The sequence below is a fragment of the Podarcis liolepis genome (genome assembly GCF_965112155.1).
Source record: "Podarcis liolepis genome assembly, chromosome: 6".
Lineage (NCBI taxonomy): Eukaryota > Metazoa > Chordata > Lepidosauria > Squamata > Lacertidae > Podarcis > Podarcis liolepis.
In genome coordinates this window covers 56534952-56559440 of record NC_139559.1, presented here as the reverse complement: position 1 = coordinate 56559440, position 24489 = coordinate 56534952, and the positions used below count along the sequence as shown (strand labels likewise).

Here is a 24489-nt window from a genome sequence, read left to right as displayed (position 1 = left end):
TGCATTGTTAAACTATGGAATTCACTCCCATAAAAGGCAGTGATGGCCACCGACTTGGATGGCTTTAAAAGAGGATTAGGCAAATTCATAGGGGATATGGCTATCGGGGCAACTAACCATGAATACCAGTTGCTGCAAATCAGAGGAGAGGGCTCTTGTGCTTGGATCCTGCTCGTTGGTTTCCTACAGGCATCAGGTTGGCCACTGTGAGAACAGGATGCTGAGCTAGATGAGCCAATCGCCTGATCCAGCAGCTTCTTCTTTCATTCTTACGACGTTTATGTATTCAGAATTTCTGTCTCCTGGAATGAAACCCTCACATTTTTATTTTTTATCTTTTTTGCAAACATGGCTGTAAAATTGATATTAAGCTTAACACAATTTAAAGGCATCAGGGATATTGGCATTTGTCACCAAACATAAATGAAAGCACAGGGCTGATAAGTATTAATCCACAAAGGTGTCGCTCTAGTTAGTGGAGAAAGTCATCCAATTGATGAGTTGCAAAGCTTTTTCTTAGAAACAGCACAGTTCAATTTGTTTCAGATTCTCGTGGGTACTCTTCCGGAAGTTCATTCTCAATGTGTTTCCCTTTCTAAACTGGCTTTGTTCATATCGTGTCACTGAATGGATTTTAGGAGACATACACGCTGGCATAAATGTAGGGATGGTGCAGATTTTTCAAGGTAAACAAGCTGTCTTTATTATTTATTTTAAGTTCTCTCCCCTTTCCCTTAGGAAATACTTAAGAGTTTCCACCCTTGGATAACACAAGCTTAAAAAGTATTAGGGCTGGGGTGGTGAAACTGGGGTTCCCCAAATGTTGCTAGACTCCAGCTCCTATCTGCCCCAGGCAACACAGCCAATGGTCAGGGGTGATGGGAGCTTGGACCAAAAACATCTGGAAGATTGCAGGTTCTCCATCCCTGCCCTGGAGTCCCCCTTATGCAGGGCTGGTCTGCCCATGAGGCATGGGAAATCGGTCACCACAAGGTGGCAGGCTCCAGACAGCTGAGAGGGGCACTGCTGGTGCCAGCATATGGTTGTTGTAACCACCACACACCCTCTTCCCACCCATGCACCTGCCACACACTACCTGCTCCTCTCCAGCTTTCTTTGAATACCTGGGCAGAGGAGGAGGGGCATTTTCAGTTTTGCCTGGAGCAGCGAAACATCCTGGGCCAGCCCTGCCCTTACCTTACTCCAGAGGAGAAGTAGTCCTCTGTTTGGCAGACCAGAAAATATGGGAGCTAGAAAATCTTCTCCTTTACCGCTCCTTGACTCCTAGGTGATAAGGGGAGTCATTAAACATTGTGCTACTTATAATTTTATTTGTGTACGGCTGACCGAGAAAGCCAAACCGAAAGGAAAGGCAGATCAATGCCATAAGCACATCCAACATGTATTTAAAGCACCTGACTTCCCTTCAAAGAATTTTGCAAACCGTGGTTTCCCCATCAAACAGCTACAATTCCCAATGCCCTTAAGAAATCACAGTCCCCAAGCTTTTTGGTCATGTGCTTTTAATGTGCATTACCTGTGCTTTAAAAGTATGGTAAAAGAGAGGCCAAAGAGACTCAGGAGGGAGAAGAAGTGGGCTTTGAAGGCCAAAAGAAGACCTTACTTTAATTGCCCAACTAGGAAGCCTGCCAGGGAAGTTTTTTTTTATTCACTTATAGAGGGCATGGCTGCAGTTATATTGGAACCACAGCATACACAGAGGGAAGGTGCCTTAATTCAAATTAGTATCACCCCTTGCACTGAAATTAGCCTTAAGGAAAAACTCCTATTGAGACCATTGTAAAGCACTTTGTGCACAGAAAAGTGCTATAAGAGTAATTTATCACTTATTCTAGGCTTGGCTTGCTTCCAATACTTAATGAACTGTCTGCTTTGACACAATCTGTCTGATACTTTTGACACATTATTTGTAAAACACATTCTTCCAGGGCTATCAGGAATAGTGATAACCGGACTACCGCTACCAGTTATCAATAGTTTTTATTCTGCATTTTGCTGCTCTCTAGCATATGTCATATTTGGAACTTCACGTCATATGTCCATTGGTGAGTACTGTTCTGCCTGACTATTTCAGTCTTCTAGGGAATGTACTGTTTGCCAACAGAGATTGTAAACTTTGTTTTTATTAATCTAGGGGTCATATCCATGTGGATAGGAGGTTATTTGCTCCAGCAGAGGCTTCTATCAGTAGAAGAAGGAGGGAGGAGAATTTTGCTGATGGCCCCTCCTCTCTGAAGCCCCTCCACTCCCAAATTTGCTCCAAAGAATTAGCTGACCCTTTAGCACAGTGTGGGAGGTGGTGTGGGGGATTGTAGTGGGACAGGAAATTGGGAGAAATTGCCTCCCTCCCCATTTTGTTGATAGAAATCTCTGCTGAATCACAAGGGCCTTTAATCTGCATGAGTAATACCACTAGATATTACCCTATGTCTTCTGACATATCATCTTCTGTTTCATTTTGATTTATTGGTAATAAATATTTCACTCACAAGTCACCAAGCCCCTTAAATATCAGTTGTCTTGTTTTTACTGAAGTGCTGTTTGATCTCTTTTCTGCTAAAACCTGTAACACGTGAAAAGGTTTGCAGAGATATTCAAAACAGTTTAATAATGTGTCAAAATGGGTTATTCTCTTCTTCTTCAAGATTCATTAATTATAATTTTCTCTATACATGCCATTACCATATGGAAATGTATTCATATCTGTGTCCTCACCTGTTTGTGGGGAGTGATGCATGTCCTCTTCTTTGACAATGTGTAATGGGCCACCCCATGTAGAGTGGGCTAGTGGATGATGCTGACTGAGGCCTAGGAAAGCTCTGCTTAAACTGCCTGGCATGGCAGAGGAGAGTAGCAAGTAAGCTGGAAGGAGAACCCCATTACCACCTTCTCTCTGAACCTGGAAGAACAACACCAGCTCCAGGTTTACTGAGGCCCTTGAGCAAGCTGGTCTTGGCAGGCTTTCTTCCTGATTGGGCCCACTTCCTCTTTACTGCTGCCACCAATTCTCATTCACTCACCCTCTCCCTTTGGGCCCTGTTGCAACGCAGCCAGGTGAATGGAGAATACTGTTCCTTGCTCCTCCTGCCAATGTCCACTTGCTTAGGGGAGACAGGCAGAGGAACATCAAAGAGAATGAGCAACAGAGGCAGGGCCAAGAGGTGCCAGTGGGGCATATTCTGGGACGTAGGCTTCTGCAGGTGCACAACAATGCCAACCCTGGACAGCAGCCCTGTAGAGCCAGGAAGGGGAACTTCTGGCCTATGAGCTGAATACAGCCCTCTGGGCCTCTCTAACCAGCCTTCAGGATTCTTCCCTAGGCCAGACCACTCACTGGCCCTGTTCTGTGTACTCTCAATTTTTGCCTGGCTGGCATATGTCCTAGAACTCTGATGACGCCTCTTCCTTGCCTATACAGACAGGTATATGTGTGTGAAACTTCCAGCTGTTGAAGGGTTGTCATGTGGCTTACTGTACAAAGTTAAGAGTGGCTGTCCCTGCCCAGCATAAGTGTGTGGCCCCTGGAAGGCTGCCCGTAAGGGAATGTGGTCCCTGGGCTAAAAAGTGTTTCCCCTTCCTGCTGTAATGGGGCAAGGTTATAGCTCCGACCACTTGGCAGCCCAGGTCAGTCATATACCCTAAATGCAGACTGGCTGTCCTTATACCTTCTGTGCAGGGAGTCTGGCTGTCCTTATACCATCTGCTCAGGCCAGAACAGTGGGGGTCCAATTGGCATGGGCCAACAATTTTGAGGGCACCTGCTCAAATCCCCCCATTGAGGCAAAGGGGATTGAAATGGGGCCTACATTTCCCATCTGGTGTGGGCCTGTTACCAGCTCTGCACAGCCCTGCTGCTGTGAAACCTATTGATGGACATTTTATGCCTTGAGCTCTCTGGTGGAAAAGTGGGATATAAATTTAATTTTTAAAGTGGTTGTTGGAATTGCTTTGTTTTTAGCTTTGGGTTTTCTCCTTCTGTTGGTAACAGGTTCTTTCAGCATTTTGAATGCAATGGTGGCAAATTTTCAGAACACCCTTAATCTCAACTTAAGAATGCCATTTAACGGAACTGTGGCCAACTTCTCAGATGCAGCGTTTATGGTCAATTATATGGAAGTATTAACTTACACTGCATCTACAACATTTTTGGTTGGGATTATACAGGTAGGAAACACACTTGGATATTGGTTATCATTTCTGAAATGTTACATTTTTCTGCAGAAACCTTTCCATTCCTTAAAACTGGTTCATGAAATTAACGATTGACATAGCATATGGCTTCAATACCAGTACACTGGGCAGTTTCAATGTTGTAAGTAACTTCCCCCATATAACCATATTTCGCTTCCCATGTTCCATACATACATTTTATATTGGACGAGAAGAGGCTATGCATGCCTAGGTCTGTCCTTGCTACCAGGAAAGGTGCCACAATTAAGATTCCAGATCCCACATAGAGTTGTATGAATATAGAACACATTCTCACACTCCACTCCCTGTGAGGAGGATATGGACAAGACAAGCAAGCATGATCCCTCTTCACTCTTGATCAAATAGGTGGGAAACATGAGAACAGGGCTTATGGTCAGAAAATATACTAACATTAGCTGAGTATTAGCTTATATAGATATCTTGTGCAGATACTTTAAATAGGTGAACGTTTTCCAGTGCCTTCGTGCTTCTCCTTAGAACTTAAACCAGGGATCAGCAACTTGGTGCCTGCAGAAGCACATGCACCCACAGAAGCCCTTCCCTGGCACTTACAGGGTCTTTGGTCCCCCACCATGCTGAAATTATATTGATTCCAACTGTTCGTCTCATTTGCAAATGTGCCTACTTTAGGGTTGGACGTTAAGAGCAGGGTGGGGTGTGAGTGAGATTTAGAATTATAAGGGAGGGCGGGAAGTAGGTCTGAGGATGGGGGGGGCAATGGTCTCTGAGGTTAGATAGAAAGAGGTTGCTGGAAAGTGTGGGGGATGGCAACAATAGACTTACTTCAGGCAACTGAAAGGGTGGACTAATTTGGAGACTCCCCAGAACAGTCTCTTCCTGCCTTCCTTGCAGAATGGACAGCTGGAGAAATGCCTGCCTGCCTCTAACTCTAAGCAAGTAATATGGCAAGCTTTTATAAGTAGACTTGGCACTGCAGAAAGTTGGGGTGCACAACTGGGCCTTAAAGGTGCCATTTTCTTTCTTTGCCTCTCTTCCTTTCAGCTGTTCTTGTGCTGCATTGGCTTGGGTTTTGTCACAACATATCTTTCAGAAAGTCTCATCAACGCTTACCTCACTGCAGCAGCGCTACATGTTATTATCTCCCAGTTCTCCTTCATTTTTGGGATTGTAATTGACTTCCATTCAGGACCCTTGGCATTTTTTTACGTGAGTAAATCCAGCCTTTACTCAAAGCTAATCCTGTTTCTTGGCAGGGGACAGGGAGATCAGTTTAAGAAGTTGCAAGCAGAAAGTTGTAAGCCACTAGTTGAAATGTCTGCGAATTGTTGGGGGGGGGGGGGAATGAATGCAGTACCAGTTCCCTCCAGAGGCTTCCCTTATGTCTCCCTCATGCGTTGGATGTAGGAATGCAGAAGGAATTGATTCACTTCCCATTTAAAGGCAAATCTACCTAATTTGCCATGATATGCCCTGTACAGACTTACACAATTTTGCTAGAGTGCTTGAACATTCCCAGTGCATTTACTGTACTTGTGTAGAAATGTATATGTGACTGAGGACTATGCTTTTTGCATCTGATGTAAAATTTGGATGCACACAGGGGCTGTACGCACAGTCTAAGGACACTGAATAAATGGGAATTGGGTGCAGATAGGATCCCACTTTTTATTTTTTAACTTAGGTCAGCCATGTTTCTTTTGGACAATTCCATCTGAAAGTGTTAGAGCACCACCAAGTCCCATTGCTCCCAGGGTGGACCGAAGTTGTGCATGATAGCTGCTCCAGGTTGTGGGCAGATGGATAACCTTCCTTGAGCCTTTAAAAACAGGATTTTAATAAATCCTGAATCAATGGATTCAACTTGCAGAAAAGAAGTTTCTTACTAAACATTAGGAATAACTTTCTGGCAATAAGAGCTGTTCAGCAGTGGAACGGACTACCTTGGAAAGTGGTGGACTCTCCTTCATTGGAGGTTTTTAAGCAGTGATTGGATGGCCATCTGTCAGGGATTCTTTAGTTGTGATTCCTGCATTGCTGGGGGTTGGACTAAATTAGGGTCATTCCAACTTTACAATTATTTGATGGTGGTTGTTGTTTTTAATAAAGAGAGAGACAGAAACAGTTTGTAGCTCTTAGACCGCACTGTAAAGGGATCAGAAGGACTGCAGATTCTGAAGTGGACACATGATCCAATCTAGAATATAACCCACCTAGATCAAATCATTTGAGTCTGCTTTTGAATCTGAGTTCTGCAAATTTATTCCCCATCCCTGGTTGTAGAACACATGAATGATGAATACAGATTTCTTCTGTTGTAATATACAGAAATGTATAGCAATGTTGTGAGGAAAGCATACTTGCCTGCAATTGCTATATTTTGTGTGTGCATGTTAGTGATTTTCCATACTACTGAATTTGATTTCCATGCTACTGAATTAATTAACCCTTATAAAAATTCCTCCTGCTTAGTATTTTCTTTCCCCCTCAGAACTTGGTGTATTATTGCATGGGCCTCCCAAAAGCTAATTCGACCAGTATCCTGCTCTTCTTGCTATCTGTACTAATGCTGAGAGTCAGCAAATGCATTAAGATAACTTACAAACATTGTCCCGTTGAGTTTCCTATGGAGCTTCTTTTGGTAGGTACCTTACATTCTTTGAATAAGAAATATGTTAGGTTTCACAGACAGTCATTTCCTCACTAGATGGAAAATAACCTGAGTGGTGTTTTAAGCATAGAACCTGTCCAAGGAACAATATCCGTGAACCTTTGTATTATCTTTAGGCTTTGGTATAGAGAAAAGAGGTTCACCAAGTAAATTCACCTTCTCTAAGGCTGAAATCCTAGGCACACTTATGGAGTAATTCAAACTACCAGGTCTGCTGGCTGGGAGGGGTCAGGATGAGCAGGAAGACACACACCTCTGGTGGAAATAGGTCCACACCAACAGAAAATCCACATGCTGTTAGAACCACATCCTCATACCAGTGGAAAGCATGATAGGAACAAGAGATGCCTGGGAAGAGACAGAAGAGAGATAAAAAATGGGGTGTGCTAAGGGTGCATTTAGGGAAAGACATTTTGCCACTTACCCTCACTGGTCTTGCCTTTGGAATGGGGCAAAACTGAAAGGGAAGGATTAATGAAATTCAACTCTACAGGAGTTGGAAGCTCCACATTACAGGAGCACTAGGGATATGGCCGTTCTCAGTTGCCAATCACAGCACAACAGGATATAAGCCCTGCATGTGCCAGCCACAACTCCAGAGACTGTCTGCATGTCATGGAGCTATGCCCAACATTACCTGGTTGTATGGGCTTTGATCTCATGAGATGGGACCTTTGATGAAAGGGGACCATGGTGAAAGAGCACAAACACAGTGCACTTTCTGCAATAACACAGAACCACGGAGGAATCTCAAAGATGAATTTCAATGGGTGAGTTCAGTGTAGGTTCAGTCGCCATGGCTGTCTGAAGCAGAGTCAACGTTAAGAGTTGGCATTAGAATTTCAGGTTAGCTTTTTAAAAATTCCTGTAACATATTGTTGGAAGCATCCTCTTTGAATATGTACACATCACCCCACAGAAGAGATTTGCATAAAATGTGGATATGCATATTTGTACGCATGGATACAGATTTAGAAATAGCCACTATAATTTAAATATAGTACATGTTGTCTTACTGAGGAAGGTTGTGAACAGGCGGCCAATATGCCTGCTCAGTTGGCTACCCAGGTACCTTCAAGGCTCCTGCTTTCCTTTCTTAAGGTTCTGTAGCTCTAAAATCTGACCAGATATCTCTTCAGATAGAGGACTGTCCTCTGTAAAATGGGCACACATGTTGACCCTAACAGGGAAGGTGAAATGGTATTCCTGAGACATTTCGAACTTTAATCAGAGCATGATGTAGGAATTGTAGGGATGTGCTTCCAATTACTTGGTTAGTATTTTGTTACCTGCTCCAAGGTGGGTGGGTAAGTAGGTAGATATTATACATTGTACATTAAAAGAATATATATTATCTGTTGGTTAATTTCATTTTCTTTTACAGATTATTGTGTTTACCATACTTTCCACCCACACCCATATGTACGCTGAATCCAGTATGGGAGTTTTTTCAATGGCCCCACAGAGGTTGGTAATCGACAACTTAATATATTGCTTTATTAAGTACTCTCTGTTGGGAAAGAGGCAGGGGAAGTGTGCCCTTGTTAATTCTCCTCAACCTTCCAGCAGCTTTCGATACCAAACCTCTAGGACCACCTCTCTCCATATGAATCTCAAGTCCCCTGCAAGCATCATCAGAGGCTGCTCTTTGTGTGCCTCTGTAAGAGGTCCAGAGGGTTGCAACACAAGGGTGGGCCTTTTCGGCAGCAGCTCCCCATTTTTGGAATGCTCTCCCCAAGGAGGATGGACTGGCACCTTCATTATACACCTTTAGACAACTGGTGAAAAGGTTCCTCTTCAACCAAGCCTTTGGCTGATTAACATGTTTGTGGGAGGGAAGGAGGGGGGGTGTTTTGTTTTGTTCTTGTTTTTATTATGTATTTTGTGTTTTTATCTTGTATTTTATGCTGTGAACCACCCTGAGAGCTGCTGATTAAGGGTGGTATACAAATTTAATTAATAAGAAGTAATAATAATAATTAAGAATAAGAATATTGGTCTCTGGTCACTGAAAATAGTTTTGTGCCCCTAGAGTCAGTCATGTTCATGCACCATCAGTCAACATGAAACCTGTATTTATTGTGGTGCTCCCTATCCAACAACACTGGGTCACCAGGCTAGTTTCTGTTAAAAGTTGCTTTATGTTTTTTATTGATTTTCTTATTGCAGATTTATTTTAAAAAGCAAACAGAGAGAAAGAAAACCCAAACAAAAAAATAGGAAAAACAAAAGAAAAATCGTCAACTCACCTTCACAGTGCAATAAGCATCAGTACATACATCTTAATTTACACATAACAGATCAAGACAATATATGTCATTCAAATGTCTGAATAGATATCCAGATAAAGTTGATGCTTATAGAACATGTGTTCAAATGCAACAAGGGCATTAAGGTCTGTTTTATAGTAGATGGTGAGTATTTATCCCAGGCCTGAAGTACAAGTTGCTTAGTAACTACAAGAACTCATAAAATCCATTTTCGTTGTCCTTCCATTAGTCCCCATACTACAGACTATAATTTGAAAGTACACAAGCACCTGCTAATATAAAGGATTTTGCCAATACAAGATGAATACAGATGGCAACTTCAGGCCAAAAATGAAGCAATCACTGGACAAGCCCACCTCATATGCCTCTATAAGACATTTCTATCATTACACCTTCATTTATTTCATGCTTAAAAGATTTGTGCATATGTTTTGGCAAAAGCTTCCAAGTTAGCTAACAAATGATTTCATTGCAGCATTCAAGGTTTGGCTCATAATTCTCACTACAGACATCTCCACCTGGTAGTAAAGGTGGTTGTGTTTAAACAGAAATAATAAATCCTGTACCTAAATAAAGCTACAAGGCAGAGTTTTCAGGAATGTTCATTGAAAAATGAAGAAGGCACTCAGAATCTTTCTTATTTCAGATTTCTGCATCCTACATTACCTGACTTTTCAAACCTGAAAAAGATTTTATTGCACGCTTCATCCCTGGCCATAGTGAGCTATTTTCTTCTCATTTTTGTGGCAAAGAAGTATGGAAATATCCACAACTATCACATCAGACACACTCAGGTATAAATTCAATGTCATATGCCAGAAACTTTGAGAAGATTTTGATGCTCAGGGAGATTAAAGCAATGAGGATTAAGTATAATTTCCTGTAGTTTTACAGGATGACTGCAGAAAGGATGCTGATCTCTAGTTATTACTAGTTCTCTAAGCAAGTTGGGGTGCACACTGGGATATGTTACATGATAATTATAGAATTCATTCACCAGTGTTTGTTTGCTTGTTTGTTTAATTGATTAATTTGGTCCTCAAGGCAACTCACAATCAAGGCTATTAGAAAGGTTTCAAGCAGAAGGCACAACAGATAAAACCATAAAAAGTAGCATGTCCAAAAAAAAGGCGGGATTACATTAAATGCTTGGGTAAATTGGATAGTTTTCACTGTTCCCATGAACGATTTTACCCATGCATTCTCCTTTAAGATTTGTAAATGCATCATACTTCAAAAGAATTATTTTTTACCATTGTAATCTGATTGTGATTAATTTTTATTTACCTCCTACAGGACTTGATGGCAATTGGGCTATGCAATGTCACCAGTTCATTTTTTAAAAGTTTTGCTGTCAGTTGTGCTCTTTCTACAACTGTTATTCAGGAGAAGACAGGTGGAAAAACTCAGGTGTGTTGGTTGATTGTTGAAACCCACCGTTTCTTTTAGACCTCCATTAATAGGATGGGCAATCCAAAACATGTTTAACCAGAAACAAGCTCAACTGAGTTCAATAGAAGTCTGAGTAGGGTTATTTATGAGGGCTTATTTTTTCCTCTGAGGAATATGGAACTAAAATAGCTTCAGAGTCAACACGTATTGATTTTACATAAACCTATTTAAAATGGAGTGTGGATGTTGTTTATTTAATGAGAATAAATAATGGTGGAATAAAAATGTTCACCTAAAAGACAGCAAAGAAAAGACCAATCTGACTTGAGATGGAGTTTCACAATTGTAGTAACATCATCAAAAAGGTCCTATCGCTTGTTCTTGCCAGCTACACCTCTCTTGGCTACCTTATTTCCTATATCCTGTATAGTTTAAGACTTTATATGTAATAGTCATCAGCACCTTGAATTAGTCTCAGAAGCAAATTGGTTAACTACTGTATGTGAAAGGTGAAATTGGCACATCATAATTTTGCTTTTTGAAACTTCTGCTATAGATCCAAGGCTCTATACTATTACATTATTATCAAATTAATAAAAATACCTATCCACACAAACTGAAATGTCAAGGTTTTAACCTCCATCAAAGCCACCATTTTGAATGTGTTCTCAGTAAGATGGACTGTTGTACCTGATAAAAACTTTGATTTTTTAAACCACTGAACTCAGCACTGGAGCCTCAGTACCAGAACACATTTCTAATGCAGTATTTATTTTTAATTAGCTTGCAGCTCTCATTGGAGTTTCCTTAATGTTGGCAGTTGTGTTAAAGCTGGGAACCTACTTCCAGTACCTTCCTAATGTAAGTTAATGTGAAATGCTATTTCAGTAAACATTGATTCCACACCTTTGACATATTTCTATTGTATTCTATTATATAAAAGGCACATCTTTTGGCCATGTAAATGTTGGCACATTCAATGTGTCACGGTTTTGAGGCTGTAGGGAAGATGACTGTAGCAGATAGGGCAGAATCAAAGAAACAAGACATGGTCTTTCAGGACCCTGGACAGAGCACCATGGAAGGCACTGGCTCCAACATTCTCACACACACACACACACACACACACACACACACACCACGGGAGCAGATTGCTGAGGCCCTATGAAGTTGGCAGGGGCTTCCTTACTGTTTACCCACCTCCATTATTAAAGGGCCTCTGTTGGCTGCTACAGCATGGGGAAGGTGTGAACTGCACTGAGACTGTCTTCTGAGTCTGTGGAGTCTGGCCAAGTCACATCTTCTGACCTTAAAGATCCTGGTGGGGAGAGATGGCTCCTCCATGTTTTTCTGTGACCTCGCAAGTGGCTGAGAGACTGCAGAGCTACAGTGCTTCCTTGAATAGCTCTCTGGGTCTGTTTGTACCACATGTAGGGAGAAGCAACTCAAGGGATTGTTAGTTTCTCCTGGAATAGTACCATCTTTCCACCTTGGGCAGAACTAGGTTAGTGGAAATACCACCTCTGAAATTACCTGAAAGTGGTAGGAAAATTATAATATGTACACATAATGGTAGAGGCTTTAGAGTTATACAACATGATATATTGATATAGCATTGGCTTGCTAAACAAATAAAACTGTTTGTTCCTACAAAGCCATTTTAAATGAGCTGTGTATCCTTGGCGAAAGAATAGCCAGTTATTGTTGTTTTTTCCACAGGCTGTTGTGGCTGCTATTGTACTGGTCAACATGTTCCCATTTCTTGAAAAATTTATGGATGTCCCTTTCTTGTGGAGGCAAGATAAATATGATTTTGTAAGTGTCATATGATCCACATGGGGTTGGAGAGGGGAATTAAATGGGGTATCATCTAAAGTTACACCATGGCAGCAGCGGTGCAATGCCAGTGTAGATGTGCTGTCATACATATATTTGCATGTACAGCTGATCAAGATGATTTGGGGATCCAGCTAGACAAATTGACAGAGAACTGTTGTCAGATCTCAACATCTCTTTAAAAACAAGAACACAGCCATGGGGTGTCCCAGTGTGGATCTGGACCATGGAACTGTGGGAGATGTAACTCTTCCCCCTTGTGATATTTTCCTCAATGCAAACAAAGCTTAGAAGTGTATGTAAGTTTTTCCCAGTGGTGTTAAGTAACCACCTCCCAACCAGGAAGCTGTGGTTTAAGGGCTCCCTCCAAACCAGTACATATAAAACCCAAGATGTGATGCTGGTTTTGGACATCATGGGAAACTGTGGTTTAAAATGCTAGGATAGCTTGGTTGAAGCTGTGCATGGGAGGAGGGGTGAGGAGGGAGCACATAGGCACACTACTTGTTCTTGGATCAATTATTGTTTATTAAACCAAGACTATCATGACTCTGTAATGTTAACAGTGCATAGATCGTTTCGAAGTTCTAGTAGTTTTGAGAATTGTACCCTAAATTCAAACACAGAACCTTCATGGTTTAAATAACCAGTACTTCAGATGTTTTATTCTTTATATACAAAAAACGGCAGAGGGGTGTCTTGTCACATTGACACTGTACTTCGTTTTATCTTCAACTTTGTCCCTGCTAAGTAGCTTATATTGCCCCTATTTCATTTTTCCTTAAAGGGAATTTGGATCGTGACCTTTCTGTCTGTAATCTGTCTTGGTCTGGATATTGGCTTGGGAATTTCTATGGGATTTGCCTTCTTCATAATAAGTGTGCGGTCACACAGGTACTGTCTCCTATGGTAGTGTTGTATTATAGGGCTACAGGTGAGTGTGTGCGGAGAAAGGGAATTATATTGCTACCAGAGTATATTAGAAAAGTGTCTAGAATGATGAATTCTATGGGAAGGGGCCACTACTCAGGATACTGTTGTGATTACAGAGAATAGTACCTGGGTTGTGACATTCTCCATATATTGATGTCAGTTGTGACAACCTAAAAGGATTATTGAAAAGAAAAGAGGAGGATCAAGAGTAGCCATTAGGGTGCCACCACAGAACCTTCCACTGCTACTTGCCAGGATGGTGAGGGTGCAGGGGCTCAGCAATACCAGGATGTGCTAATTGCTGAGTTGGCAGAGTCGATCCAGTGCTCCTGTTGGTGCACCTATGCTGGCCTGACTGTACCAACAGCCTGTGCCACACCATCCTGGTAAGCAGTAGTGATGCTGCTACTGGGAGGCTGGATCTGCAGTGGTGCTACACCAAAAGCTCTTGAGGAGGAGTGTATCCCATAAATTTAAAGTTAGCAAGTATATGAATTATATATAATTAGATATAATATATAACTATCATTTAGTTAATTAATTAAAAGTGCCTTCTCTAACTTCCTTAGCTCATTTGTGGCCTCACTCAAGGCATACAACAAATTCTAAAATTCAAGTTTACTGGCCATGAAATATTATAATGAGTAAAGAAGCAGAGGAGAAGTAAGCAGAGTGCAAAGTGAACTAAAACCCAAAATTAGCATCCAGCTGGCCTTACCCTTGAGCAAGCCATGAAGCTCAAATAATATGCCTGGAATATGCATTTTTCTTCAGTGTATATTGTTCTTTAATGCAAAGACTAGTAAAATCCTCTCACCATATATTGGGGTAGCAGGGTGGTGGAAGAGAGAGCACAAGCAATTGGGGTTTGAGACAGCGTGAGCAAGGTCACATACACTATAAACCTTTGGAGATGGGTGCTTTGGGCAATAATTGCTTTGCCCAAATTGGGGAAGATGCGTAACTTGAATGGATCTCTTCTTGGGTTCCAGTCAGATAACTAAAGAGAAAACACTCATGTATTTGTGGTGCTTGCAATGATTTTGAGCAATGATCTAAGGAAAACAGTGAGTGGGTGGAGTGGCAGGAGTTTCTGCAAGCCAATTAGGAAAAAAATCCTCACTGTTTTCTTTGATCTGCGCATAGCAAGGGCAAAGATAGAAGGATGATAAAACACTTTCCCTACAGATATAACTGATGCTCATACAACTTGTGGTCTGGCACTGAGCCTGGAGTAACAATATTGTATGTATTCTTATGGAGAGACATACTGCACATTTGACTAAATGCTCTGTTTCCATGCTACAGCAAGATTAGGATCAGATTTTACCTGCTCTTTTCTTATCCACTCTCCATGGAGAGACATGAAAGTAAAAAAGATAATTCAAGGGGAGCTTGTGACCATTCCATTCTTTAAAACTACATTCAAAGTTGAATAGTTGTCTGTGTCTGTCATGGTTTCTTTCCTTGGCTAAAGGTTTGGCTCTGCTCAATTTTTAAGAAGGCAATCTAACTTAACATTTTGTTTCAGAATGAAGATGTTGACACTGGGTCAGATTCCAAACACCAATATTTATCGCAGTTTTTCTGACTATGCTGAGGTAAGGGTGGGAGGGAATAAATATTCTTTGCTGCAACCAGTCCCCTTCACTAGCACACTAGCAGCTGACACATCAGGTTGAATTAATTCCAGGAATAGTGTTGTGTATAATTACCACCTTTATGACTCGTAATGAAGAGCCATACTTGAAAAGACAGAGTTGCAGGAACCCCACAAGCATCTCTGAAAAACACACAGCATAGTGATCCTTCTGACAGGATTTAATTAACAACTAAAGCTTGGTGACCCTGACATCAGCAATGAAAGCAGATTTGTAGCACAAATGTTATGTTATATACTCTGTTCAATCTCTGCATGGTCCAAATGTTGTTTTATATGTCTGGCTTCCTCTGGTATTAGATCATACCAAAAGTGCAAATTATTCTTCTTTGCAAGGTGCCAGTTTATTAGCAAATAATCTCAATAAAAATGTGAATAATGTAGCCAAATGATGACATCCATGCACAGAAAAAAGGTATTGGTAGGACTGGGGAAAGTTTGCAGAGATAAAAATTAATCCATAGAGGAGGGAAACCCAAAAACAGTTCTGCTGTGATTCTGCATACTTAGTGGGCAATGAATGCTTGGGGCTACAGAGGAATGGTAAATTGTATTCTGAAAAAGAGCACATCAGGAATCCTGAACAGGAGCTCTGCACACTACAACATTTTGTTGCAGGTTCCACTAAGAAAGACTTAAATTTTATTTCTCTTTTTAGGCTATAGAGATTCAGGGGGTGAAAATGTTCCAGTGCTGTGCCTCCATTTCAACTGCAAATATGAAACATTTCAAATCCTACATTTTACATAAGGTAAAAGGTGCCCTCCAAATGATTATCAGATAAAGATCCTTCCAAAATTGCACTTTTCTGAATTTTGAGATGCAGTTCTCCTGTAGTGTACACAGAAGTGCATATTTCCTGGGGCAAATTGTGCAGATAATACTGTACACATATTAGTGAAAATAATATTAAAAATGCATTCTATTAGAAAACGTTTCTTTGCAAAAATGTGTATATCGGGCAAAGCTGCATACCAAAGTGTGTATTAGGAGATTCATACTAAATGTTTATGAATTTTAATGAGGACTTTGACAACAACAAATAATCACAAAGATGTGGAAATGTGGAGAACCAAATTTAAAATTGGAAAAAGGAGAAAATGAAATTGGCAGGTTTGCCCTCCCTACTCAGAACCTCTGCAAGTAGACAAAGCTGGCCATATCTGATAATCTATCCTTATTTCTATTTCAGATGGACCTGAAGGCTGTGCCACTTGATGAAAATGAAATGAGAGCTTTGATCTCAGTCAGTATGTCTAGCGTTAGGCAGAAAAAGGATTTAAATTGTACCTGTGTTTGTGAGCCACCTGAACCATTACCCAGGGTGAGAGATTTTGTTCTTTGTTTGTTTTACATAGAACTCTCTTAGAATTCCCATACAGGTGTCACTTAGACAATTCCTTCCACCTTGCCTAAATCAAAAGCCCACACCTGCCTGGTGTATACATCTACACATCACTCAGTGAAAAATACCTAAGCTCTGGTTATCTCTCACTTTAACTACTGCAATGCGCTCTCTGTGGGGCTACCTTTGAAGATGGCCCAGAAACTACAACAAATCCAGAATGCGGCAGCTAGACTGGTGACTGGGAGCGGCTGCCGAGACCACATAACACCGGTCTTGAAACACCTACATTGGCTCCCAGTATGTTTCCGAGCACAATTCAAAGTGTTGGTGCTGACCTTTAAAGCCCTAAACAGCCTCAGTCCAGTATATCTGAAGGAGCGACTCCATCCCCATCGTTCTACCCGGACACTGAGGTCCAGCACCGAGAGCCTTCTGGCGGATCCCTCACTGTGAAAAGCCAAGTTACAGGGAACCAGGCAAAGGGTCTTCTCGGTAGTGGCACCCGCCCTGTGGAATGCCCTCCCACCAGATGTCAAAGAGAACAACAACTACCAGACTTTTAGAGGACATCTGAAGGCAGCCCTGTTTAGGGAAGCTTTTAATGTTTGATGCATTACTGTATTTTAATATTTTGTTGGAAGCCGCCCAGAATGGCTGGGGAAGCCCAGCCAGATTGGCAGGGTATAAATAATGAATTATTATTATTACTACTACTATTATTATTAGCAGCTCCATTTACCAGTTTATATAAAACATGGCATTCCTTAGGGCCAAACTAGATGTTCAGTGGAGGAATACGTGAAGAAGAGATGCCTATTCTACACTGTGCTTACATGATTTTCTCGAAGTGTAATTGAGGTAATGGCCTCTAATGCAAGCAGACCTCTATTCCCTTGCTGTAGAGGTGGGAGCCAGTCCCACTGTGAGCCATTGAAAAGGCTTTTTGTTGTTGACGCTTCAGTGCAAGCAGAAAGCCTCTATGCTGCACGGGAATACTGTGCATGTAATAGGGAAGGGAAGAAAACTTTCTTTCAATCCCTTCTTCTCCTTTAGGTCAACAGAGTGGGTTTTCCATTCCCATTATAAATGCACCAAGGTTTTTATTTCATGTATTTAGACATTTGAGCTTTGGTGGCTTTGCAGACCTACAGTACTCAAACCTATATGCCAGAATGAAAAATCCGCATTAGTTTTTCCATCCAATACCTGGATCATAATTCCTGTTGGAAATCACCCCACAGTAAATGGGACAGGATCAGATGCTCAGCATTTCTCATCCAGTTCACTGTTTCTTTTTCTATTGACATTAAACTCAATGCAATGGTGTTTTTACAAAGATAGTTTCTAAAATTAATATGCTTTTGATAGCACCAAGAGGCATGATCAACAGTGCCTCCCTATGCATATCCACTCAGCAGCAAGGCTCAGTGAGTTCAGTGAAATTTGTGTGTAGGATTGCAGCCTAAATTGAGAATGGCAGAATTCTTGGGTGCGTGACTGTTCTTCTTGCTTTAGCCAGGCTATGCTTATATATCTTTGTAACACAACCATAGTTTTCTTAAATGTATTTTAACAGGAGAAAGGAAAAATGCATAAATGAAGCTGAGTATTGTCCTAGCCTGCTCTAGAACCTCATCTCTCCTGCGTTTCTAGGTACCTTACACAGAGAAACTTCTAAGGCGGGTTCGTACAGCTAATGAGATATCATCTGCATCTTCTTTGGCATTAATACGCTGGTCAAGAATTGAGAGCAGATACCCTTCTGAGATTCATTACATAGAAAGGGAAACAGGACAGGAGTATGTAAAGAGGAAAGAAGATCTCAACAGGTTATGGTTTTGCTCAGACCCCCCTGTCACGAGATCCACAACTCATTTGCACCCACTTGAATCAGAGACATCCACTTACATGATCCACACCATTATTTTAGACTTCAGTATGGTGCACTTTGTTGATCTACAAGCTTCCTATTTGTTACGAGAGGTAAGTTGCCTGAACTATTGCAGCTTAGTGGTTTTTATTTAGCTATAGTATTCATTTAAACTAGTGCTCTCTTGCACTCGTGCTCTTATTTTTAAAGACCCTTTAAAAAAATAATAATATGGGTGGTCATGAACACGTTATACGAGAGTAGAAGCAAGATCGGCTGCAAGCAATGTGGCAAAACTAGGTCTTAGGAGAAACTAGAATGATTCAGATAGCCAGTTTCCTACCCATAATGGTGGGGGGGGGGAATATTTTAATACAATAGCTTTTCAGTTACTTAAAGGAGGATTGATGTGCAATATGATCCTGCCACATGTTTAAGTCCCAAGACCACTTACATTCAGCAGGTGAGTTTTTCAGGCTTGCAGGAAATGTCTTGGTAGCCAAACGTTTGATAAGTTTCTTCAGAATTGAATTATGTATAAATGCAATTACAAAAAAAAAAGATGATGGGGAAACTAGGAGCATAACTTGGGCTTCTAGATACAAGCTAAATTGATGTTTGCCAAAAGTGTTAGAATGTCAGCCTGCCTGGATTAAGGATGGGAGGAAGGATTAAAGAACAACCCCCCCCCCCAAACATTAAGAACCACACAGGGGTCAGATCAGATTAAGAACTGAGTCAGAAGAGAGAGAAAAAAACTCCACAAAACTGAAAAAGCAAGTACAGTCATATTAGCATGAAGCATTGAAAATGAACGTCCTAAAGCTTAAGAATTGGAAACAACAAAAGGTAGTTAAGAGGGGTTGAAAGAATTTACATCATCAAAGCAATAGTCATTTTGCTGAAAAGATGACTCAGAAAAGAACAAATATCATTGTGGCAAATTGCCCAACAATATATGCATTTCACTAACATAGGTTTTCATATGGACTGTAAACGCATTAATGCTCACCTAATGGGCTACAGATTTGACCTTTCTGTTTTTCATGCCTTTCCACCATTTAGTACCCATTCATTCCTCCAGTTATTTGTATACCTGCCTTTCATTATTTGTACACAGCCTTTCATTAAAAAAAATACCAAAAGCAAGGGGGGGAGGAACCAAAACCATCTTATCAAATGATTCCTCTGATTACTAGGAAGTAGGGATGTTGGAAGGCATCGTTTTCCATTCTGCTCTGTATTCATCACATACAGTACTGTGTTCATTCCGCTGCAGTGCTTCTTACACTAAAAAAACTATACTATTTGTCTCTCTGTCTTCTGTAGCAAAATTACTTAACTTACATAATTTATGCATAAATTTTGCTGTCTATGTTATGCCACCCCATTGTAGAGGGAACACAATGACAAGCGGAGGAAAGAATGTAATCAATTCCATATTGTTTGCTGGGATGATTTCCATTCTGGATGTGGGACAAATAAGCAAACACTGGCAATTTCTGCTCCCACTCCTGTTTTTGTTGGAATTCTCCAACATCCCTACTGGGAAGGGAGCAGTTTGCATCCCCCATCAGGGCTCTGAATTAGGTGGAGAACTTTGAACTTCTCTGCCCACCCCTGCACCATTTCTGCTTTAAATTGTTTTGGTGAAAGTTTACTGGTGCCAGTATTGGTGGCATGTCAGGAAAATTTGCTTGGGATTCAGAATCAGGCCCCAGAACCAGGCGTTAGTCACCCCTGATCTGGAGACTGAAAACATCACCCATTTTAATACATTGTTTCCCTTCTACAGCTGTGTCACGCATTTCAGAATATTGGCATCACACTCCTGATAGCTGCCTGTCATCGTGAGTATAGTTGCTGCACTTTTAAAATCAGCAATTTTGGATATTGTTTGTATGATTAACGCTGTTGTAAAGCCACATCTTTTAATCATGCTGTTTTGTGTGATTATTCTTTCTTTCTTTTTTAATCTTATAGCCACTGTAATAAGGACCTTTGAAAAGCATGACTTTTTTGACCAGTGTGTTACTAAAGCACGGTTCTTTCCAACCTTACACGACGCAGTACTCTATGCAGTGGAGCCAGAACTCTTGGAAGAGACGGTGCCAGTAGAACCTAGTATTATCCTGCCTGAGGAAGTGTTGGCTGAAGTAACTCTAAATGAGGAAAAGGTATAATAGTTGGCTGAGACCCATGATCAATGTAATGACCTGACAAGTGCTAATCCAGAAAAGCAGTCTGATCATTTCAACTAGGAGTTACATAAATGATTTGTTTCAGTGGCATTTTTAGCAGTAAAAGATCTTTCCAGATGAATTATTAAGCCCAGTATCATAGAACATTCTATCTGTTTCCTGCAATAGGGAATCAGTCCCAAATATTTTGCTGCTAGGAAAAATAAATACTCCCCCTTTCTCTTCTACTAACACCTAAATTGTGAGTACTATGTGAAATGCATGGGACGCGGGTGGCACTGTGGTCTAAACCACTGAGCCTAGGGCTTGCCGATCAGAAGGTTGGCAGTTCGAATCCCCGTGACGGGGTGAGCTCCCGTTGCTCAGTCCCTGCTCCTGCCAACCTAGCAGTTCGAAAGCACGTCAAGTGCAAGTAGGTAAATCGGTACCACTCTGGCGGGAAGGTAAACTGCGTTTCCGTGTGCTGCTCTGGTTCGCCAGAAGCAACTTAGTCATGCTGGCCACATGACCCAGAAGCTGTACGCCAGCTCCCTCAGCCAGTAAAGTGAGATGAGCACCACAACCCCAGAGTCGTTCACGACTGGACCTAATGGTCAGGGGTCCCTTTACCTTTACCTTTATGTGAAATGCACAAGTGTCAGGGATCCCTGTTAACTAGTGTAATTTTTTGATGGGGGGGGGAATGCCCTGAGAGCAGCCTCCCGATGGTCTGTCACCCCAGGCACCTTTGGCCCAAGCTGAATCTGTAATATGCCTGTGGCAATAACCAGCTGACTGTCAACCCTCCCTTCTCCTGTGCAGGTAGTGTGGTTTGGCTAAAACAGCCTTATGGGCCAATTGGGGAGGCAGGGTGGGTCAAAAGTAGCCCACAGGCTTGGATTTCCTCACTCCTGCTTTAGATATAGTATCTTCTCCCTGGGACCTCACATTTAATTTTTCTGTGCATTTTGGAAGACCAGGGGGCTAACACATGTAGTCACATAATGTTCTGAAGCCTATAAATGCCAGCAGTTTTGTTTCCCATTGTCCCTGTGATCATGATGTTCAATATTAGTATGCTGCCCAAGGCTGGCCATATCATTCACCATCAGGTAAAATGAAGTGCTGGTGTCAGTTGATGTGTTGCAAAATTTTTGATAAAGGTACCAGTGTCCAATTCAATAGAGTCAAAGAATTGACAGACGCAGCAAATGGAGAAAAAGAAGGTGAAGTTTATTGCTGAGCAATAATTGACCCAGTGGAATCCTTTCCAAAAGACTGGGCCCAGAGCATTGTATATCTGGGGTTTTATACCTGAGTACAGCATCACAGATCATGACATAATCAAATACAATCGCGAACGCCAGCAAAAATAAGCTAATGAGCGCATTCAAGCCTGGCTCCTGACCGTGCAAAGAGTTCTCCTCCCAACTTCTGCTTTTTCAGTCTGAACACCAGACCAACCTTTCCCCTAGATTCATTGGTGCAGAATAGAAACTTAAGGCAAGGAGGAACTCTCCCCAATGACCATCTGTTCATTTAAGGACATCGTGGTTAGCACCTTCCTGATTCGTGTACAGACTTAGTCTGGACAAGAGGGGGAGATGTGCCAGCACCTCAGATTTATAGCTTCCTCTTTAGTAGAGAGCAAGAAAATACTGGGGCAGGGTTCATTCTGGAAACTTGCAATTTCAAGCAATTTTGCTGTTAAGCTAAGCAAAAGCTTTTATGATTCAATGGATTATAAAATCACTGTAAAACTCTGGTTATGTGTGAATATATGTGAATATACTGATAACTGATTACATGGATAACTGATTATATGAATAACATAAGGGTAAAATTCTTCCAGACCCTGCTTCAGATGCTGTGGGTGGAGAGAAGTTGTACAAGTGCAATGTGTGTGCAGGGGAAGATACAGTCCTATCACTCGGAAAGTAAGATTTAGCTGCCAGCACAACCAGACCATGTGCATGGAATGGGAATGGGAAGGTGTCATCTTATCCTTTGCCTTGGGCTGCAAAGCATATTGGCCTGACCTTGCTGCTGCCAGCCAGCTGCCGCGGCCTGATGGCTCCTCCCTCCTGTGCACATGAAATACCCTTGGAAACACTTGGACTAACCGTTCTTGAAATAGCATGTTCACATTCAAATATGACTAAATGCATGGGCTAAATTTATTGAGTCAGGATTTCACTGCTAGTCCAGACCCCAATATCACCATGTCATTAGGCCCTATCTCTAATGTCTGCATATTCAGCCAAAAGGTGTCTATTTGTACAGTCCTGATGTTGCAGGTCTTCTGAACATGTGGAACACCTGTGTACAGCTGAACATGCAGGGCCATTCCTTTGCAGGTGTCCCACTCAACGTGGGACCAATAGGACATGTCAATATTGTGGGTTGGGCCACAGGGCATGGTTCCCCTCCCCATCTACATGTTTAGTTGACATGTAGCGGGAGCACCTAAATAGGGCTTCTGCCTTATAGGATAGTACACACTTTCCTGTTTCTCATATTCAAGCCCTACCCCCTCTTTCATGTTCTCTCTCATTCTCCGTTCTAGACAGAGCAGTTCATAGTTCAGAATGTCACTTGTTCTGTTTTAACACAGTTTCTGATAGACCATAGTGAATCTCACAAGATCTGAACATCCCATATAAATACAGGGGAATGTTTTGCATAAACATCCTCAAGCCCAATCTAGAAGTTCTATTCAGATGCTGCTGCACTCAACTTTCATCATCCTTGATGATTGGCCATGCTGGTTGGGTTAATGAGAACTGGAGTCCAAAATCATTTGTAGCATGACCACTTCCCCACCCACTGTGGTTGGTTTACTGGTTCCCCCTTCTTCCATCTCCACCCATTCTTGAGCCCTGCCTGGAAGGGGACATATTCAGGGCAGAAAATGCTTCTGGGCATCAAGCTAGTCTGAGAAGAATATCATAAAAGCAGCCTTTAGGAATCAAGCTGCCTGTTTACTCTGCATTGCCCAAAGAGAACCCAAGAGATTTGGACTAATATGCAATTAGTAAGGCACAGATTAGCCGTTGTGTCAACAGGAGTTATTTCTAAGTAAGTGTGAAAAAGATGGTAGCTTTCAGAAATTCCCTCCTCTCTGGAGGTTGCCTGTGGTCTTTTAATAGGACAGACTGAGTTTTTTTATTTTAACTTCCTCAGCTAAATTGCAAGTTTGTGGAGTTATGGCTTTCTGCAACTGTGCATGGGCATGGGGACTCCTATGAACATATAAGATGTAGTACCTTTTTGGCAACCAATTGGATGCACCAGCAACATTAACTGGGAATATAAAATATATATAGGCATTGTGCATTTTTGTGTGTTTCAGGATAGGAGTCAACACTCAGGGAGGAGTCCTCATTCAGATAGGAGGAGCATTCAGTCCAATGGGAACAGAGAAACTACCTCAATCAAAAGTGCACGGAGCGAAACTTACATTGATGAGCCCATATCAGATCTTTTCCGCACTTATTCTCTCCAGAGTGACATAGAGGCACTCCCTCAGCGTGAAACATCTCCCATTGAGGAAGATGAAGATGATCAAGACTGGGATGGAAAATGGAAATATAACAGTGATGTCTAAATTATGAGATCTATTAGAATTAGCTACATTAAAAAATGGTGCATACGTGAAATGATTCAGGTCTGTACTGCTCCTTTTTGAAATTCTGCATCTAAATTAATGTTGTTAAAATAGCTAACCATTTCCCCCCTGACATTGCTGAAGGAAATGCTGTTGTACATTCAGAGCAGATCAGAAACACATTGTGAAAGAGTGAGAGAAATGAAATTAACTATGACACTCAGAACCATTAATTAAATTGTTTAATTTCCAAAGCTTTTGTGCATTTTGCCATGTGTTATTGTTGAGTGCCTTTTCACAAAAAAGACTCTCTACTTTTAGTCTCTGGAATGTCTAGAAAAGGAACTGTCTTGTAAGAAGCTGTGCTGCTGAGAAACTTTAAGTAACCCTCCATTAGAGCCTATTTTGAACAACTGAATGAGCAAAACAGAAGCCATGAAAGACCCATTGGTGCCCAAATAGCAGCGCCATGTTTTTCCTCTGCTGGCAATAGCAGTGGATTCTAAGGGTGTGCACCAGATTCATTCAGAC

At 41.5% G+C, this 24489-nt stretch overlaps 1 protein-coding gene across 4 annotated transcripts in view; it reads left to right on the top strand.

The window, feature by feature from the left end:
• Window positions 1-24212, top strand: part of SLC26A8 (solute carrier family 26 member 8) — a 35420-nt gene extending 11208 nt beyond the window's left edge. For all 4 annotated transcript variants that reach the window (XM_083510081.1, XM_083510084.1, XM_083510082.1 and 1 more), the window contains 18 exons: window positions 547-686; window positions 1950-2066; window positions 4010-4185; window positions 5236-5400; window positions 6683-6832; window positions 8247-8329; window positions 9779-9926; window positions 10429-10542; window positions 11308-11385; window positions 12244-12339; window positions 13148-13254; window positions 14825-14894; window positions 15612-15704; window positions 16146-16277; window positions 17955-18284; window positions 19967-20021; window positions 20155-20348; window positions 23704-24212. In XM_083510081.1, the coding sequence (XP_083366207.1) occupies window positions 547-686; window positions 1950-2066; window positions 4010-4185; window positions 5236-5400; window positions 6683-6832; window positions 8247-8329; window positions 9779-9926; window positions 10429-10542; window positions 11308-11385; window positions 12244-12339; window positions 13148-13254; window positions 14825-14894; window positions 15612-15704; window positions 16146-16277; window positions 17955-18284; window positions 19967-20021; window positions 20155-20348; window positions 23704-23958 (2503 nt within the window). In that variant the 3' untranslated portion in view covers window positions 23959-24212. The remainder of the gene's footprint in view (window positions 1-546; window positions 687-1949; window positions 2067-4009; window positions 4186-5235; window positions 5401-6682; window positions 6833-8246; window positions 8330-9778; window positions 9927-10428; window positions 10543-11307; window positions 11386-12243; window positions 12340-13147; window positions 13255-14824; window positions 14895-15611; window positions 15705-16145; window positions 16278-17954; window positions 18285-19966; window positions 20022-20154; window positions 20349-23703) is intronic.
• The last annotated feature ends 277 nt before the right edge of the window (window positions 24213-24489 follow it).